General features: G+C 29.3%; 1 protein-coding gene and 1 long non-coding RNA gene across 2 annotated transcripts; both read left to right on the forward strand.

Annotated features, from left to right (window-relative positions):
• The first annotated feature begins 3,075 nt into the window (after positions 1 to 3,075).
• Positions 3,076 to 3,920, forward strand: LOC116401724. The gene is made up of 2 exons (XR_004214061.1): positions 3,076 to 3,411; positions 3,610 to 3,920. It is a non-coding gene; the product is annotated as an uncharacterized LOC116401724 (long non-coding RNA).
• Positions 3,921 to 9,218: 5,298 nt separating this feature from the next.
• LOC101221529 lies at positions 9,219 to 20,125 on the forward strand. Its single transcript, XM_004139503.3, has 9 exons — positions 9,219 to 9,416; positions 9,942 to 9,992; positions 11,817 to 11,933; positions 14,439 to 14,870; positions 15,972 to 16,402; positions 17,365 to 17,464; positions 17,570 to 17,629; positions 18,616 to 18,702; positions 19,562 to 20,125. Exons 1-9 carry the CDS (start codon positions 9,369 to 9,371, stop codon positions 19,967 to 19,969), a joined length of 1,734 nt encoding a protein of 577 aa, XP_004139551.1. The 5' UTR covers positions 9,219 to 9,368; the 3' UTR covers positions 19,970 to 20,125.
• The last annotated feature ends 757 nt before the right edge of the window (positions 20,126 to 20,882 follow it).

The following is a 20,882-nucleotide window of genomic DNA, read 5'->3' on the forward strand; positions in this document are numbered from 1 at the left end:
AATATTGATATAATATTTTACTACCTGATAGTTGATCAGTCGATCAAAAAACATTCGGTAGGTGATCAACATATTTGCGGACAGTTCTGACAATGGTATAACGCCGCTCCATCTAATGTGAGAAATGAAATCATTATTAAGTTATAAACCCTGCAAATTTTACTAAAAAATTATATATATATATAAAATACCTGAAACTCAAAGGTCGACCAACTGACACCTCAACTGGTACTTATGGTGCCAGAATAGGAAATCTGTCATACGCTCATACTTGCAACAATATTAATGGGCCAGCAATCTCTAAAGATCGTGCATTACTCGCTCGACACAATTCCCTATACAACCATGCGAGGCATGCAACGCCCCAAGCATACGTACCAGCCTGGTCAAAATTAATTAAAAGCGGGAGGAACATACAGTGGACCAAGGTGTTTGATTTGTCTGCAAATAGAAAGCCTCCAATTAACTGCATAATGTATGCACGAGCGTATCTTTGAACGCTCACTACATCAGCATCCGGTGGCAATTCTGTGAATTGTTATGCCAACCAAGGAAGGCTCAATCGTTGACCTTTCATTTCAGGTGGGCGAACTCCCAAGTAATCCTCACACAGTACCTTCCAGTCATATAATAACGACCCTACCACAGGCTCACCATCCACAGGTAACCCTAACTGAACTGCAACATCCTGTAGGGTGATCGTGCATTCCCCACAAGGCATATGAAATGTGTGGGTCTTTGGTCTCCAACGCTCGACCAGAGCAGTAATCAAATGCCAGTCCAACTGCATAAATCCTAGTACACGACTTCCTGCATGTGCGACACGTGTTAGAAAGATGAAGAGGGGGAAAGGAAAGATGAAGAGAGGAAGAGGAAATTTGAAATTGGGAGGAAGAATGGGTTAGAAAGAGGAAAGATGAAGAGAGAAAAAACTAGTAAAAATTATGAGGTGAAGAGAGGAAATATGAAGGAAGAGGAAAGGAAAGATGAAGGAAGAGGAAAGGAAAGACGAAGGAAGAACGAAAAAGAGGAAGAGGAAAAATTAAGAGAGGAAGGAAAAAAGTTTTCGAATGAAGGCAGAATGAAGGGATTCTAGGGTTTTTAAAATAGGCGAAGTCGTGTACCCCGTACACGACTTCCTGCATGTGCGACACGTGTCCACACCCACTGAACCCTATGTCCACCCGTGAACCCTATGGTTGACTGGACTGTTGACCGTTGACTCACTGTACGGAAGTCGTGTACGGGGTACACGACTTCCACCATACGCGGCAAAATGTGCCAGCTGTACGGGAGTCGTGTACCCGGTACATGACTCCAGTCAGAAAACGTGGGTCGGGTCCACGACTCCACTCGGATATCGTAAGCCCGGTCCACGACACCATTTCAATTTGTTGAAGTCGTGTACGGGGTTAGAACTAAAAATTTTAAGGTTTTGTAAATTATGAGGATTTTTAGACCATTTTTCTTCAGGTGTTAGAAAGTTTGTAGATTGATGAGGGCACCTATTAAGGGTGTAAACAATATAGGAAACAACTTCTACCCAAATTTTTTATGGAGTAAAACCATTAGACATTTGACATCTAACCCTATCCATTATTGTTTTATTTAACCTTTCAGCAACACCATTTTGTTGAGGGGTATATCTAACAGTCCTATGCCTCATTAGTCCATGTTCTTTGAGAAGTTATTGAATTCCTCACTACAAAATTCTAAACCATTATCAGCTCTTAGACATTTAACTTGTTTAGAAGTTTGTTTTTCTACCATGGTTTTCCATTCTTTAAATTTTTCTAGAGTTTGGTCTTTAGACTTTAAGAAATAAACCCAACTCATTCTAGATTAATCATCAGTAAAGGTTAGAAAATACCTGGAATGATTTAAAGATGATGTTTTGTGAGGGTCCCCATAGGTCAAAATGAATGTAGTCTAGGATATATTTGGTGTTATGATCAGTCTTTTGGAAACTTTGTCTTATAGACTTGCCAACTACACAATGCTCACGGAAAGAAAGCTTTTCAGCACTCCTTTAGGATGGATCCCCTGTTCTGACAACATTTTTAATCTCTTTCCACTTATATGGGAAAGTCTTCTATGCCATAAATCCCCTTCAATTAGCATATCATCACAAACAACCTTGGAGTTTTTTAATATTTCAAACCTTCCAGCAGAGCCCTTGTATTCACAACCTATGGAGTCTAGCATGCCAGGAAAAAATAAATTTCTTTTCAAGGATGGAACATGCCTCACATTCCTAAGAAGTGTTATTGTCTCATATTTGAACTTAAGTGTAACAAATCTAATGTCTACTATCTTGCAAGCATTATCATTTTCCATGTATACTAGGCCTTCATTCCACACTTTGTGTGTTGTAAATCATCCCTTTAATGGTGTCATATGAAATGAACACCCTGAATCAAGTACCCAATCATGAGTATCTTTATTACCTTCCGCTTGAATTGAATTTTCTGAAATAGTTAAGGCATCTGAATACACAAACGGGACTTATTCTACTACTGATGCTTATGCCTTAGGTTCTTCCTGCTGTTTTTCTTTTTATTTCTTTTGATTTTGCTTTTTCTTTAGAAAGAAACAATCTTGTCTGAGGTGTCCCTTTTTGTGGCAAAATGTGCATTCAAGCTTTGATTTATTTTTCAATTTCATGTATTTTTTTGAGTTGCTTTTGCTTTTCCCTTTTGAGAACAAACCTTCACCATTTGTTTGATCTCTTTTCTATGAATTAAGCTCTATTCTCTTATTTTTATTACTGAAATAACATCCTTTGTGGTGATTTTTTGCCTTCCATATTTGAGAGTCATCTTTACTTCTTTGTATGCTTCTGGGAGTGAATTAAGTAAAATGAAGGATTCATTTTCATCATCAATCTTGTCTCCCAATTCTTTGAAATCTGAAGACAACTTCTTGAATTCTCCAAGATTTTCTATCAAAGATTTGTTGTCATCCACCTTGAAGGTAAAGTACCTCTCCCTTACGTATGCAGGGTTAGGTAGATCTTTGGACTTATATATTTCATCCAATTTTGTCCACATTCCATAAGTTGTTTCTTCATTAATGACTTCCCTAAGAACATTATCACTTAGGTTTAAAACTATGGCACCATAGGTTGCCTTCTCCATAGTTTCTTTGTCTTCTTGAGTAACTGTTTTAGGTAGCTTTTATGGATCTGTGAGGGCTTTCAATTCCTTTTGTTGGCCAACTATGGCTTTGATCTTAGCTTTCCATAAGGTAAAATCATTCTTACCATCAAACTTCTCAATATCATACCTTGCAACTTCCACCTTTGGGTTTCTTGAAATCAAGAATTTGAATATTCCTATGCATGCTCTGATACCAATTTGAAGGGGCAGTCACGTGTATGAACAAGGAAAAGCCACTTAATACATGTTAAAGGTAAGTTCTCTTTCTATTTTATATTTCTATCCTTTTGCATTGGAAAAATAAGATTTTCTTCTTTCCTTTCACTTCTTTTCTTTTTGCGTGTTTTGTATTTTGATTATAGAGAAAATAAGAACTTCAAGTTTTCTTCTTCCTTTCTTTCTCTTCTGTATTTGTTTTCTTTATGAGTTTTCTGATAGTTTTATTTTGTAGTGGATGGTGAGATGATGAAGATGAAGAGAGGAAGAAGGAAAAGATGAACACACGAGATTTTTAAGTGGTTCGACAAAATACCTACGTCCATTGTGCTTGGGAGCAAGATGTCATTTTAGTTCTATGATTGTAATTTCAAAATGATACAAGGTATTTGTAGTCTCTCTTATGACTCTAGTTAAAACTCTAGTTAAATCAAAAGTTAAAAGAAGATGTTCTAACTAATTTGTAATTATATTTCTTTTACAAACGGATAACTAATTTGTTAAGATTTCTATAGTTATGAGAAGTACTTTTAATTCACTAGAAAATGAGGTCTTTAAAGATTATAGAAGAAAATCCAAAAATATTTATGGTCCGTGTAATAAAAAACAAAAACACATGAAGCCACAATTGTATTTTCATAAATTCTAGATTTTTCCTTGTTAGTTTTGAATTTTGCGTTGAATGTTTGCTCATCTTCTTCTATGCTACTACTTCTTCACAATCTCACTTTTTTTTTTTTCGCAATTTCATCTTCTCTTCTAGAATTTCCTCCTTCTTTGTCATCTTCAATCTTCAGCGTCTATCTCCTTATTCGTTTTTCATTATTAGATATGATACTGTGTCCTTTTTCATCTTCTTTCTTCCTCTTCTTTTCCCACAAATCTAAACAATCATGTACCAAATATAAAAATGATCATTTAGATTTGATACAAGATCTTGTACCAAGATTGTTTAATTTAGATTTGGTGTAAGATATTATACCAAGATCGTTTAGATATTGGTACACGATCGTTTTAATTAGATTTGATACAAGATTGTGTACCATGATTGTTTAGATTTGGTAAATTAGATTTGATACATGATCATGTACCAAGATTTGAACAATAGTGTATTAATATCTAAACGATCATGTGTCCAAACTTTTGACTCACGTGTGTGGTAGATTAATCGTGGGATATTTTTGTTATTTCACATTGTGGGTTTCTACACTTTTTATGCTTTAAAAGTTGCTCTATACATGGTAAATATTTTCCGTTTTGTTCTTTTTTTTAAGAAAAGAACACATATTTTAGAAGGTGAAAGGACTCAATTAAGAATTGGACACAAGAATAAAAACCATAATGTATTACCTAAACCTACCACCAAAACTTTTAGTTTCAAAATGGAATGCTTCTTAGTTTTACATTTCCAAGAAACTAGAGATTTAGAAAAAGGCCAACAAACTCCAGTTTTGTGGGCATTGAGTAAATAAGAGTTGTTTGTATTAAAATAGACATTTTGTATTTAAAGGTCCAATGTCAAAATGAACTTTATGAAGATGCTCCATCCGCCATACCCATACCCCTTCTTTATGTTGTGTGCATGTCTTCAATCTAGGCCACGCAACCAAAACTTCATATATCCATCCCTACTTTTGTCTAATTTCGCATAGGTTAGGTTTTTTAAGAGTTTAAACTTTTTTTTTAAAAAAGGTTGACATTTTAACCCTATTATAGAATTATATTGATCTTAAAATACATGGTTTAGGAGTCTTTTCTCAAAATCATTCAATAATGAAAAATCGTGGCAAAAATCATTGAATAATGAAAATCGTGGCAAAAAATTAAACGTGAGAAGACACATACTTGATATCGTTTACCGCATTATTGTTAAAGTGAATAAGTGATATAGCGTAAACATTAGTTTTGTGAATGACATTTTAAATACTAGAGATAACCGGATATCAATATAAATCAACGATAGTATATGATATTGTCAATTTTACAGATAAGTCTACATAGCTTTGTTCTTAAAATTAAATCTCTTAAGATATATGGTCTTATATACAAATAAAAGCAATTATCCTTCACTTATATATACCACGATGTTCCTTAAATTTATAGATCAAAGAGAAACCTTGATCGTGGATCCTCACTTCTAACAATCCTCTTCTTGGACAAAGTAGCATATGCTAAATCCCTTCAAAATAATTATTTATTTATCTAGCTCTTGTCCAATCTAATTCCTCTTCTCTGGAGTACATGCATAATAACTTATCAAACCACTAGTCCTCCCCATTGTCTTTATTTTCTTAGGCCCATAACTCATTATTTGTTTACAACTTAGAGGTTATATTGACCTGAGTAAGCTAGGGGTATATCATATCGATAATTCTAAGCACTTTGAAAAGGATGAAAGAGTCGACTTAGTCGTAAGGGTCAAATGTATAGATATAAAGCTCAATGTAGTTATTTTGTTCAAGAAAATGATTGATGGGTTGGAGTGAAACCAAAGTCTCGTGTTCTCTACTACATAAGAGGAAGATCATGGGTATAAAAGTGAGGTCGTACAATATACATCCATTGATGTGAAATTTTTTGAAAAAACTAAAGATAAAAGCATGAGGGCTTATATCCAAAATGAACTCTCCTATTATTGTTAAGACGTGTGGATATTCTTTCTCCTTTTATTTGAAGGATGTCGTTTTCGTGATGACTAAGATATAAAAGCTTCCTAAATATGATTTCTAAAATAATTTTGAAATACATGAACTAAAAAATAAAATTTTTTGAAGTCACTGTAACTAAGACTTATCTTCAAAAAAAATATAGGCATTTTGTACAATTGTACCTCATGTTTTATGAGCCATATGCATTATTTGAACAACAATCCCTTTAAGGTTATAAACAAGGTTTTTTTTTTTGTAGAACAAGTTTTATGATTGAGTGTGAACAACTTGTTACCCATTTTTGAAAAGCCGAAATCAAATATTTGCAAATTTACGAAAGTTATCACAACCAACCACTAATCAATCGTAATTAAACAAATATACATCAACTATATACCCTAAAGAAGGTAAGTTCAAAAAATTAGCTCGTAAGTGTTTTCTTAAACATATATATAATTAGATTATAATTAAATCAAGAAAGGAAATATAAAACTGAAATATAGATTAGAAAACATGATTTGACTGAGAGTTTAACGGCGTTTATAAGGGCCATGTTAATTGAGAAGTTTGTAAACGGCGGTTTGTTGTACCTTCCACTTTATTTCATTAACTTAATACATTCTTAAAACAACAGCAAAATACTCCTTCAAGCATTCTTCTCATAATTAATTATGACTTCCCATACTTATTTTATTATTTATATTTTTACTTTTTATTGTCATTATTTATATTATTAATTAAGAGCTTCATTTCTGTTTAGGTTTAATTTATATGTTAAAGACTTTTTTTTAAAGCATATATTAGACACTTATATTTTGTGTCAATGGAGACGCATGAAACAATCATCAAAGACAATGGTGATTGTTGGAAAACGATCATATAATGTTCGAGGTAGTATTGTTTACTAGAGTTGGCCAGCACGATTGACACAAAAATTGTTGTTGAAAATTGGTTGTAAAGATGGTGGTTGAAGATAGCAAACGACAACCACTCAAAAAATGGTAGAGGAAGGTTGATCCATGAGTATCACTAAAAAACTCCTTTTTTAAAATCAGAAAATGAAAACAAATTAAAAAATAAGAGAGGAATTCCCTTCTTCGAAATTAGTAGAATAATAATAATAATAATAAATCTAATGTTTCTATTATTCGAATATTTGAGAGAAACTTCAATAAATTTCTCATTTTCTCTAAACATTTTCAATTGAATTTTTTTTAGTTTGAAAAAAGAAAGAACAACATTATTGAAATCTTAAATATTGCATTAATTAAGAGACGTAAATCATTGGTTCCATAGTTATATGGTGGTTAGTTATATTTAAGTCTATTGAATTTACTTTTAATTACACAACTTAAATGCAATTTTGTTGGACTCTTATTCCTAATGGCATTGAACTCTAAATAATATGGGTTAATTTGTATTATTATTACAAAAGTGATAGTTTAACGTTGATGGTGTTGATGGTTATAAAAATTAATTATGTCATTTAATACATTGTTTGATTTATGTATTTGAAAAAGTAAAAATTAATAGTAATTTGAGAAGATTGTTAAAAAGAATTAATCAAAAATGAATAAAATATACAATGACTTATATACAAGTCTTCCTAGACCATTACTTTAATATCATGTTAAAGTTTAATTCTTATGAATGAAGATAAATTAAATATTATATTTTTATGATGATTTGATATATTTGTTACTAGCTATTTGATTAGAGAGATGAGAAAATGTTCATAATAATTATTAGCCAAAATATTTAAGAAAACAGAAATCCAAGATTTATAGAAAGCCAGGGGAAAGATCTAAGAAAGGGACGTACGTAGTTCAAGTACAATAAAACAAATCTATCTATAGTTTTGATTTCAAATCTTCTTAATTAGAAATAGGTTACACTGTCTTTATGTAATAACAAGTTAGATTTCCTCTTCTGTATTTTCTTGTTTGATGGTAAGAAAGGGTGAGTGGTTCAAAGTTTAGGAAAAGTGTTATTTTTCTTTTATGGTAACTAGGGATCGAATAGAGAATTCAAGTAAGATTATTCTAAATAGTCAAGGTTAAAAGTAGACTATATTTAAAAGGGGTAGTAATTAAGCTTAAGATCAAAATAAATGAGCCAAGAAATGTATGTACTTCTTTTCATTATGTCATGTTAATTAAAAAATGAAACTCATGCATCTAGTGGTACATTGTAGCTAAATGCCAAGGGGTCATGGAAAACCATGTTCATCAATTATATTTTTTTTCTTTACATGTTATGTTGAACAATTAATTAAAGGTTGCATATCAACCTAATGGTCTCATACAAAATGTTTGAGAGATGGCGCTTTGTTGGATAAAATGTAACGCCATTCTTGAAATTTTCAAATTTGTGAATATAAAAAAAAAAACTATCAATATTGATAAATATATATAATATTTAAATTAACAATCGAGTTGCTTTTACTTTCAAACTAAATTATAAATCTTATTATAAGTATTCTCGTACATATTTAGATTAATGTATAAATGGTCATTTTTTATGTTTTATGTTAAACATAAGAGATATCAATCGATTCAAACATCAATATCTAATTTTTAAATTTACGAATGCATCCACGTATTGAGAAAACATTCCAATTTTTGGTATAGAAAAGAGTGAAAAAATTACTAAAATATAAATCTCTCTCACTGATAACCATTTTTTATATATTTATTTTAAATAATAGATTTTTTTAAATAGAATATTTGACAAAATTTTACCCTTCACGTCAAATTCGTGTAAATTTTTTTTCTATAAAGTATAAATAGTTTGTAAATTTTTTAAAAAATCTCCTATTTGATATGCATTATTACTTTCATTTAATCGAAATGCATTTCTCTCTAAAATGAAAAACTATATGTATACGTATGTATAAAGTATATAATTATTGTTGTTAAAACCTAACAATAGTTACTTAAATAATCATGTGGTTTTTAGCAAGTTTTATTTGATCGAATGAGATGTTAAAAAAAAGTATTATTATTACTATACATTTAAATAACCATATAGAGATTAAAGATTCAAACATTTACCCTAAGTTAATTAGAACAAGTAATTAATAAGAAAGTAACAAAAACAAAAAAGTCACACCACCACCATTTCTCCTAAAATTGAAAGGTCCTCTCCATCCTCCACCAAAATGATAAAGCTCTCATCCCCTTTCAAAATTTTGCAAATAAAATGTCACCACCACCATCAACCAAACAAACACACACACACACACACACACCCATTTCCCTTCACCACCAACCCCATCAATTTCTTTTTCTTTTTAATCATATGATCATAATCTCTCTCATTTTGCATTTTTGTTTTTCGTCCCTCAATGGCTCACATTATTGCTCCTCCTCCTCCTCACTCTCCCTCCCAATTTGTAAGTTTCTTCAATTGTTTTTTCTTTCCCATTTCAATTACCTCTATACAAAACTATATCACATTACTTACTTGCATAACTGTGTATGTTTTATGACCATTCCCCCAAATTTATATTGTCAATCGTTGATTCAATTAAGATACTACCCCTATATTCATCTCAAATCATTTTCTCACTATTTTCTCCTGTGTGAGTTCAATCTTCACCTCATATTTAATTATTTGAATGGATTTTTTTTAGTTCTCATGCATATACATAATTTAATTAATGGTAAAATAAAATAAAAAGTTCCTACCTAGTGTGTCTTTTTATATCTTTTTTGAAGATTTCACTTCAAGGGGTTCTTATTAATTTAGTTAGTCTTATACAATGGCTAAAGTTTGTTGAAAGGATTACATTTCATTTCAAATTTTGTATATAGTTGATTTTATTTTTTATTTCTTTAGTACAAATGTATTGTTCAACAATAGTTCATTAAATTATTAAATTTACTCTTTTGTTTCTTTATGATGTTTCGGAATCCAGCTGAAGAAGAAGCTTAGTGGGCAAAGAAAGAAGGAGGAGCTTGAAAGAGAGGTTTGTAGTTTGTATAAGTTTTGTTGTTATTATTATTAATTATATTAATTTTTTTGCTGATTTTACAATGTTGAATATTGGGATATAATTTGGATGATATTATAAGGTTTATATATATATATATTCATAAGATCAGAATCCCTAGACATAGATCCATAGGGGATGGGATTAACTTAGTAGTACTCTTTCTGAGTCTATGTTGTTGAATTGATTCATCAGAGAGGAACAACCACAGGGGATGGCATAACCTCATTAACTCTTTTTATCATCATTTGGAAAATGATTGTATTGGCTCAAACTTGTTAAAATATCTACAAAATAAAGTAAAACTGCATACTCTGTTAATGTCAATATAGAGGTGAGTATCACTGTAGTTTATCAGTGTCTCATCATTGATAGATTATGAAATTTTGTTATATCAGTATTTATGTGGATAAAATTTAATTTTTTTTCTATATTTTGGTTCATTTTGTTATAAACGTAAAAGAAAATCATATTTTAATATTATTTGTTTTAGAGATAACTACAAATACATTAATAAAATCCAAAATATTAATAGACATAAATGTAAACAATAAAATAAATTAATATAAATATAACAAAATTTAGATTCAACTCTTATAGTCTATCAATCACATACACAATTGTTGTGATGCTTAAAGTATTGAATTATTAACCTTAAAAATAATATTTATGGAAATTAACTTCTATTTTTAATTATATTATACTATCAAAAGAATGTTTTTTTTATTTTAAAAAATATTTAAGTAAAATTGAAAAAAAAAAAACAAATACTTTATAAATAGGATCTCTCATTTTCTTTTATGTAGTAAAACAAATTATTAACAGTCAATAATTCTTTTATTATAGTTAGGTTTGGAGAAATTGGGTGACACATAATCTCTTCCAGATTGCCACTTAGAAGACTATTAGCAGTTGGGAATAATCTTTGTTTATATAGAAAAAGATACATATAGTGTTTACCTTAGCTTCAAAGGAAGAATTACATCTGTTGTGTTGTTGTTATGCCTTTATGAACAAAGTAAACCAAATCCCTTCTTTTATAAACTAAAAGAAACCAACACTACAAAACTTAACTTTCAATAATGGGGAATTTAGGTGAGTTTTTACTTTATTTCTAAATTATTTCTAAGTTTTATCTATATTATTTTGTACCTTACCTCAACTCCAATTTATCTTGAATCTTATAAAATTTGTTGTTTATAAAAGATATTAGTTTTTTCTATAAAAAAATTAGGTTTAAATTTGGAATCCTACATTGAAAAATCAAGGAAGAGTCCACACAAAATTCAAATGGATACTCGATCCATATAAAATAAAATTTATATATGATCAATGAACCCCACAAAATTTAAAAATATTTTCAATATTCATGTCATTTAAAATAAATTTTTAATTTCAATATACAAAACTTTAACCTTTATTCTAGTAGTCTATAAATTTAAAAAATAAAATAAAACATTTTTTTTTCCTTAGAAATATGCAAATTTTTATTAAGATGTTAGTTTTTGATATATTACTTTTTGTAATCCAACATTTAATCACTCAATTAATACATACGTGTTCAACAACAATAATGGTGTCTTTTTTTCTTTTAATTTCAAATATTAAAATAAATATTTTTTAAAAAAAATTGTTATGAATGGAAAAAAAATGAAACCATTTATAAAATATAGCATAGAGTAATTAATTAGGGTACAAAGAGTTTAATGGATTTGGATGAATTTTGGTTTTGCAATATTTTATATACTGAGCCTAATGAGACCAAATAATGAAGAAGAAATGATACTATTGTTATAATAGGTGTTGATGCTTCAAAAATTATTAAATCAAGAAGAAAAGATGCATGAGATTTTAGAAGGTGTTAGTAAACAACAAAATGGTTCAGCAATTGGCATCTCAAATTTGCTTCCTCCCAAGGTATGTATATCGAAATTAAAATTAAAATAACACCCTACATATAATTAACTTTGTTACTATTTTAACCTACATTCAAAATTATATAGTTCACTATTGTGATACTTGTGTATATGTTATGTTCACCATCCAATTACATATATATATATATATAAACACATATAGATTATAGTAACCAGTATGATTATCAATCTTTCATATACTTACAAGATATTCAAATGTTGTAATTATGCATCAATTATTCTTTTGATTTAATTTTAAATTTTTGAAATTAAGTTTGAAGATTTATCGATAGATTTCTTTTGCTTTATTATACACTTTCTATTGATGTTTTATCGTTAGTAGATTTTAACCATCGTTTTATTCTTCCAAATAAATTTATTAATTTATTAATTTTCTATCGATTTTGATGGTTAGAAAAAGAAAATGTTAATAAAAGTAATTTTACCTTCTACTTCATGGATAATTTTACATATAAAAAAAACCACAAACATTAAAAAAAAAAATATTACGTATATATAATTATAATATAATGAGTAGACATGTTAATTGACTTATCTAGAAGTTATAAAGTGTTTGGACTGAGGTGTGAATTTACTTTTTGAATTTTTTGTTTTTTATAATTTTTTTAAAATATATATGTTAATACATTTGGTGGATATTTTTATGAAAATTAAAATAAAATATAATTTTAATATTTTTATTACTACCAGCATTTTAAATATTGATACTGACAATCAATCATATATATATATCCATTGAAATGAGGGCTTTAGAATGATGTGTCGATATTTTAAGAATTTAATTATTACAACCCCTATAACTCAAACTCAAAGGTTGTTTTTACAAAATCAAATGACAAAATTTGAGAATATTTTTAGGGCAGATTTCTTAAACCCTACAAAAACCTAATAATAAAATAATAATAATTGTATTGAAAATTATATTTTACAGAAATTTGTGATGTGAGATGATTATTAATGTGGGTTTTTGTTTAGACTTCTGACATGCTATTCTTTTCTCTTTTTTTTCTTTTTTATTTTTTGGAAATTTGAAAAATAAAGAAAATAAAATGTGCATTAATGATTTAAAATTATAAAAAAAAAAAAAGAAAAGATGATGTTGGATGGGATATGTTTCATGTTTGAGTTACAACTTCTGCTTTGTCTCCCTCTCTATGGACCTGATGTGATGCTAACCTTTGCTTTTTTCCCCCTAAGTACATATCCACTCTATTTCTTTCTTTTTGTTTCAAAAAATATATATAATATAATATTCAAAACCATTATTATAAATCACCAACAACAAGAATGTAAACTTCTATACAAGGTTTATTTTAATACTTAGGGGCTTATTACATCTAAAACACAATAACTTACAATTTATTTATCAAATCCAGTATCCAACTTATTTATGTCTACACTAAAACTTATCAAACACTGATTTGCCTCATATTACAACTCAGTTTTTCTTAGAACATTGTTTTTAGAACTTATTTTTAAATTAACATATCAAATCCAAACTAAATCTTAGTCTAGGTGTGAGCACTCTTTTAAGTTGTAAAAATATATTTATATAGTGTTTTTTCTTTCCTTTTTTTGTAGCATTAAGATTATTATTATTATTATTATTTAGACAACTTCAATAAAATGAAAATTCATTTTAAAGAATTAAGTTGAAAGATTTTGATTGTGTTGTTAGGGCCAACACTTTTAAGTGGGTAGCTGTTGGCCTGTCCTATGTTGAGTATGAAGGGGATTATATGTTATCATTAGTGTGACAGAAAACTAGAAGATTATTTGTTACTCTCTTAATAACAACCAATATGATTGATTATTAATACAATCTAAACGTATGGGTTGTATATATATTAAAATTATTCAATATGTTTTTTGAAAAAGTTAAAGGTTTTATTTCCTCTTCCTCTTAAATTTAATAGGTGTCTTTTTTATATAATTTCTACCTTTTAAAATTTAATAACTAAGGATAATTTGAGTTAAAAAAACTAAAATGACGTTGCAACGTACGAGATTACAACAATAAAAAGAATTAATACTTATAATAAATAAGAAATATTTAGATTCGAATGTTATTATTATTCTCTAATTTATGTACTTTTTGGAAGTGTTTGACCGTCATCCACTTAAGTTGGGTTCATTTTGTTAAAATAACCTAATTTAACCCACGGATATCATAACTTAGTGTTTAGATAATTATACTCAATCAATTTAAATCTTTCTTAATCAAAAGGATTACTCGAAAATTGTTGATTATTATTTAACCATTCCCTATTATCCCAATACCTTTCTTAATTAAAAGGATTGTAGGAGAATTAATAACTCAACTTTGTGTCTCGAACACAAATAATACTACAAATAATACTATATGATTAATTTATTTTGGTACTTGAACCAAAACAAGTACACTGTCTTTAAACTGATTTTTTTAGAAAAAGAAAGAAAAAAAAAGTTAAATTTGAAGAACTAAATAGAAGAATATGGAATGCAGGTGAAGGAGATGTTAGCAGAATTAGCAATGGTGGAAAGTGAAATAGCAAGGCTTGAGATTCAAATAACTCAACTCCAAAAGGACTTGAAATTTGAGCAACAACAAACCACAAAGTCCAAGCAATGGAGCTCGGAACAGCAACCTCAAACTAATAACAATAAACCACCATTGAATTGGAACCCAATTAGCAAAACAACTTTTGACACTAAGGCTCTTCATTTCATTAGCAAAGCCATCAAGGGTGATTATGCGCCTCTCAATCATCACTTCAAGTTGGATACTTCCAAAAATAATGAGTTAGATCCTAGAGATGCCAAAGACTCTCATCATCCTCTTCATGAGGTTAAACTCCATGAAAGATCAGTTTCTCGAAAGAGTGGCCTTCTCGTTGCTTCATCCCCATTGCGAGACCCCCGACATCCTTCTCCAAAGGTACACATTGCATTTCGTTTATCATTTTTATTTGATTCGTTCTTTCAAGTTTTACATATAACTCATTCTCTTCTTTGGTTCTTCCGTTTATCATTTTCCTTGTTCATATTATATATTTTTTAGATTCTTATACTAATGATCAAATCCTAAGTGTGTGCTAATGCAGAATGACCCAATACTAGAAACCAATCAAAACTAACCTTCTACTAACATCACAAAGTTCTCAACAACTTGGAACTTCTTTCCAACCATCATGGCACTTCTCATTCATCGCAAAATATTTGATACCCAATAAAATTGCAGTCGAGCTCTCTACTATAATTTTGTAGTGGTTGAGCACCCACAACTGCAAATCGCGTTAGAAATCGATGGTAAAAGCTGCAATCACGAGACGTAGTTTCAAGTTGTTGAGTGCTTATATAACATAAGTAAAACGTTTAATTTTCTAGGATTTAGACATTTCATATTAGCACACTTAAGATTTGGTTATCGGACTAGAATTATTCCACCTTTGCTTTGTTTTCTAATCTTGAGTTGATAGTTTATAATATATTTAATATTCAAAATACAAATTATCATTTATATTAGTGATAGATATATCGATAGAAAGTCATGTCTATCATTAATAGAATTTAAAATTTTGTTATATTTTGTAAATATTTTCAATAGTTTTGTTATTAATTTTCCTTTCCAAATCCTCAAAAGATTAGGTTTTAAACATCTCTTATAATTTTTTATTTACTTTAAAATAGTTACATGATCGTTTGAAATAAAAAAAACGTTAACATAAAATAATTTTAGATGGAAGAAATAGCTTCTAAACAATTGAACTTCTTAACATTATTTTTTCTAGTCGAGATAAAAGTTTACGATATCATCCTCCTCCTAAACCTATTTTAAAAATTCAAATTGCAGGGACCAAATGTACACTCTTGAAGAACTTTATTATTAAAAATGTGTATTTTGAAAAGTTTGAGATCAAACATATTTATTCTTTGAAACTTAGGGATTCAACATGTAACTTTTGTGTTAATTATGTAGATCCATCTATTGATAAGTTTTTTTTATTTTTCTTTCTTTCGGAAATCATTTTTGTGTTAGCAACGAGAGAGAAATCCATTAGACATACCACTACCAAAATCCATCCCAATGCTAACTCAAGCAGAAGAAAACATCCAAAATTGGCATCCCAACAAGCTATCGGAGAGTATCATGAAATGCTTGAACTTCATATATGTGAGGCTGCTAAGAGCCTCAAGAACAATGGAGCTAGAGAAGTCAGGTCCCATTTCAAGATCTTTGCATTATTCTTCTTTGAGCTCGAGAAGCTTCCGAGTCGAGAATGGTTTGAACTCAAGCCTTTCGGCGCACAAAGAACTAAGGCAACAAGATCCTTATGGCATCTTCGAAAATGAAGAATCGTTACCGAGGGATATTGGCCCTTACAAGAACTTGGTCATATTCACATCAACTTCCATGGATCCCAAATCCATATCAAGTGCCACCTTCATCCCTCTCATGAGGAAGCTAAGGTATTTTTAACCCACTTCTTTAAGCTTCATGAGTCTAATTAGTATTTGAGGAGCTATGCGGTCCATCTAAACCTGATTACGTTAACGTTGAATAATTAGAATTCTATAAACAATAAAAACTATTTTTTTTCTTTTGCTTATCTTTCTGTAAAACGCAACGAACAACGTGAAATTTTTGCTTACCATTCATGAATGCATGGGATATTTGACACATTTTCAAATTGCATTGCAGTTTTTAAGGAAAAAAAACTAATTTGATCGTTTAGCATTGCCATGGTTAAAATTTCACGTTGCACATTGCTTTGTGACCTAAACAAAATGCTAATTTTCACTATTTTTATAATCTAGCTACGTCATTCAACATTGATCCAACCATATTTGGGTTATTCATACCAAAATAAAATGAAAAAAAAAAAACTCGTATTCAAACGTCCACTCCTTTAAAGCAAAAAAAAAAAGATTGAAACTTTCTGTTGTTTTTATTTTTAAATTTTTAGTTTTGACCGTTCTAATTCATAGGTTTCAAAATATTATACCTTTAGTCCCTAGACATTAAAATGGGTAGATTTTAAGTTTTGAACTTTCATTTCTCTAAGTTTAATTAATTTTACAATTTTACTTATGCTATATTTTTGTCGCGGGTCAGTTTGAAAGTTATCTTGATAATTATTTTAAATGAATCAATAATATAAAAGTGGGTATTTAATAAAAAACTGATGTTTATTGTACGTATTAGAATCAAGAATTTAGATGAATTATAACATTTTGAAATCTAGGAATTAAATCAAATTCAAACTCAGAATTTAAACCATGAAAGTAAATGTATTTTGAAAGGCATAACCAAAGAGAGTCATAGACACACTAGGTAGACTCAAAACCTAGAACCAAAAAACAAAGGTTTTTTTTCTTTTTCTTTGTTTTGATTCTTGGCTTTGTGTTCTCACTTTTGTGGAATGGTGCAGGGTGTTGATGAGCAATTTACAAAAAGTAGATCTAAGGCCATTGAGTTACCAACAAAAACTAGCATTTTGGATCAACATGTACAATGCTTGTATCATGAATGTAAATTCCTGTGGATCAAAACACCATCTTCTTTTACCATTTCAACTCATTCAATTTCTTTTTAAGATCAGCTTTGCTATAACAAAAGAATGATATTTTTTGTAGGGATTTCTTCAATATGGAGTTCCTTCGTCTCCAGAAAAACTAGCCACTTTGATGAACAAGGCAAGTAAACCCTATCAATCATAACCGTGTATTTTCAATCTTTTTCTTTCTTCTTCCTCTTCTTTTTCTTTTTTGACAAATTCTTTTCTTTCTTATCTGTGTGTAAATTGTTGATGTTTTTTTAGACACTAGCATGCTTAGTATATACATAACCCAAGTCTCACTTAAACTTTATACTCTTTATATAATATGTACAAAAAATCTGATATGATATCAAAGTTAGTAATCTAATTAAAAAAAACCGATATGATATCTATGTTAGTAAAAACTGATATGATATCAATGTTAGTAATCTAATTAAAAAAAACTGATATGATATCAATGTTAGTAATCTAATTCAATGGTAAAATTGTTATCTAGTCTTGTCATAGACCTAGATTCAAGCATTACATTTTATATTTTTTCTATATTATTTTTACTAAATTATAAATCTTCCATCAACAAAATTTATAGATCTGTCACAATTGCATGTAAAGGCATAGAACGACGGTTCAAATTTACCTTTTAATCTTTTTTTATCGAGAATATATGTTTTAGTATAAGTTATAATTAATATCTAAGTTGTATGATTTTTCACTCTAATGCCACTTCTAACCCTAATGTTTTAGAATAAAAACCTAAATTTATAGCTAATCATAATTGCATATACTTTTGAATAACATGTTTGAATGTTTTTTTTTATAATTATAATAGGTACAATGAAATAATTAAATATATAACAACATTTTAACAAAATTATAAATATAGCAAACTCTATCAACGTGATAGACTATTACGGTCTATCAGTGCTAGACTATTATAGTCTATTAGTGATAGACCAATATTTTAACATAGTTTAGCAGTGATAAATTTTTATTATTGCTAGACTTTGACACAGATTTGGTTATATTTATAATTTTTTAAAATGTTACTATATATATATATATATGCAAATATTTTTAATTTAATATTATACTTGCAACTATTCTTTGTTTCTTTGATTTCAGGCGATGATTAACGTAGGAGGCAACACCATAAATGCACAAGCCATAGATCATTACATTTTAAGGAAACCAATGTCTATTAACAAAGAGGTAATTCATCTCATGTTGAAAAAATATTCCAAAACATAATTTTGTAAATAAGACATCAATTAACATTTTTAAAAAGGATTCAATCCTATAATCATACTTTTGATATAGATACTAGAAAAATTCAAAGAAAAAAATCCTCTCTATCATAAAATTATAGGATCGTTTGACCCACTGAGTAAAGTTAATAAATTTGTACGTGCCTATAGTGTATAGTAGTTAATAAATTTGTACATGTCTATAGTGTATAGTTTTAAAACGTAGTTTCTTGATAATTGTAGAAAATCTAGAGCAAAATGAACAAATAAGTTATTTAATAAAGGATGGTTTGATCCACCAAAGTATTAAGTTCATGTAAACAACACAATTTCAATTTCAATAGTAACGGCTTTCCACATTTATGGATTAAATACCCATATTTCCTTCTTTTTCCACTTCTTACATTCATCTAGTGATTTCATCTATCTTTTCATTTTTATTTATGTTTTACATTTATCGTGTAATTCCATGTTTCCTTCTTTCTTTGCATTTTCAAAAAAAAAAAATATTGGTCTTACTAGCTAACTTCAACCTATAAACTCTAAAACTTATTAATTCTACGTTATTAAGCCAAACAGCCTCTAAATTTGAGAAGTAAAAGAAGTAGAAGAGGAAGAGTGAATTTCTCAACAATGTAAAAATAGAAAAATAAAAACATTACGATTAAAGTTGAAGTTGAGATTTCTTTATGACCGGTCAATTTATATACCTCTTTCTTTCTAAAAATTTCATCTCCCAATAACTTGTATTTAAAACTTCCATCCATCTCTTCCAAAACTAAAAGGCTTTGCTTCAATAATGTGTGTTATTCCATATTAACTAGGACGACAACAAAGAAGCCATAGTTCGGAAGCTCTACGGCCTAGAATCATCAGAACCCAACGTCACATTCGCCCTATGTTGTGGGACACGCTCATCGCCGGCTGTGAGAATATACAGTGGCGAGGGGGTGGGGGTGGAGCTCGAGAGATCCAAGCTCGAGTATCTGCAGGCATCGGTGGTGGTCACCAGCTCCAAGAGGGTCGCAGTGCCGGAGCTTCTGGTTCGAAGCTTGCCGGAATTTTCATCAGCGGACATGAAGACGGTGGTGGAGTGGGTGTGTCACCAGCTGCCAACGTCGGGGAGTTTGAGGAAATCAATGGTGGAATGCTTTCGAGGACATCCCAAAACGCAGCCTACCATTGACACTTTGCCTTATGACTTCGAGTTTCAATATCTTTTGCCTTTGTAAAATCTAATTCTTTAAATTTGAGGAATAATCAATTATTTGGATAAGGGGTTCTTTTTTTCATTATTATTATTTTGAATTAATTTTGATGGGTTTGATTTGTATATTGGATAATTCATAATCACAACTTTTTTATGGTTTGTTCTCGAACTTCAACTACATACCACTAGCCACCTCCGTATATGAAACAAAATTAAAAAATATTTACGACTCGTGTAATAAAATAAAAAATCGTGAAACTCATTTAACTTGAGTTAATTTTACATAAATTTTAGATTTACCTTTTGGAGAATTTATTGATTTCCTCTTCGAGAATTTATTCATTCGGGGTTATCTTTTCATCTTTTTCATAAAAATAATATTTTTTTCTTATTTTTTTTCTTTTTTCTTCTTTGTTCTTTTTTCACTGTATGATCGTATACCAATATCTAAATCACTATCACTAATAGATAAGTGATATATATTCAAATGATCATTTCGATTTGGTACAAGATCATGTGCCAAAATCGTTTAGATTGAGTATAAGATCGTTTGGATTGAGTACAAAATCGTTTAGATTAGGTACAAGAACACTTTTCACATGTGTGTGGTCGATTAACTGCGGGATTTTTTTTTTTTTTTTGTTATTTCACATTGTGGTATGTGAGCTTTTTACTTTTTCAAAATTGTTCTATACGATGTAAATATATTTTCAGGTTTTATTCTATCTTTTAAAAAACCCCTCGATTCACTATACTAAAAATTTCTTTAAGGATCTACTCTTGAGGTTGGTTGGCTTATTTTATTAATGGTAAAGTTGGAATTTATTTTCCTATATAGTTAATATCTATTAATAAATATATGGATACTATTTATTAATAAAGATTAGTTAGGTTTGGAGATTTTGTTATTATATTTATTAATAAATATATGGCTA

This window comes from Cucumis sativus, chromosome 1 (genome assembly GCF_000004075.3).
Source record: "Cucumis sativus cultivar 9930 chromosome 1, Cucumber_9930_V3, whole genome shotgun sequence".
NCBI classification, from domain to species: domain Eukaryota; kingdom Viridiplantae; phylum Streptophyta; class Magnoliopsida; order Cucurbitales; family Cucurbitaceae; genus Cucumis; species Cucumis sativus.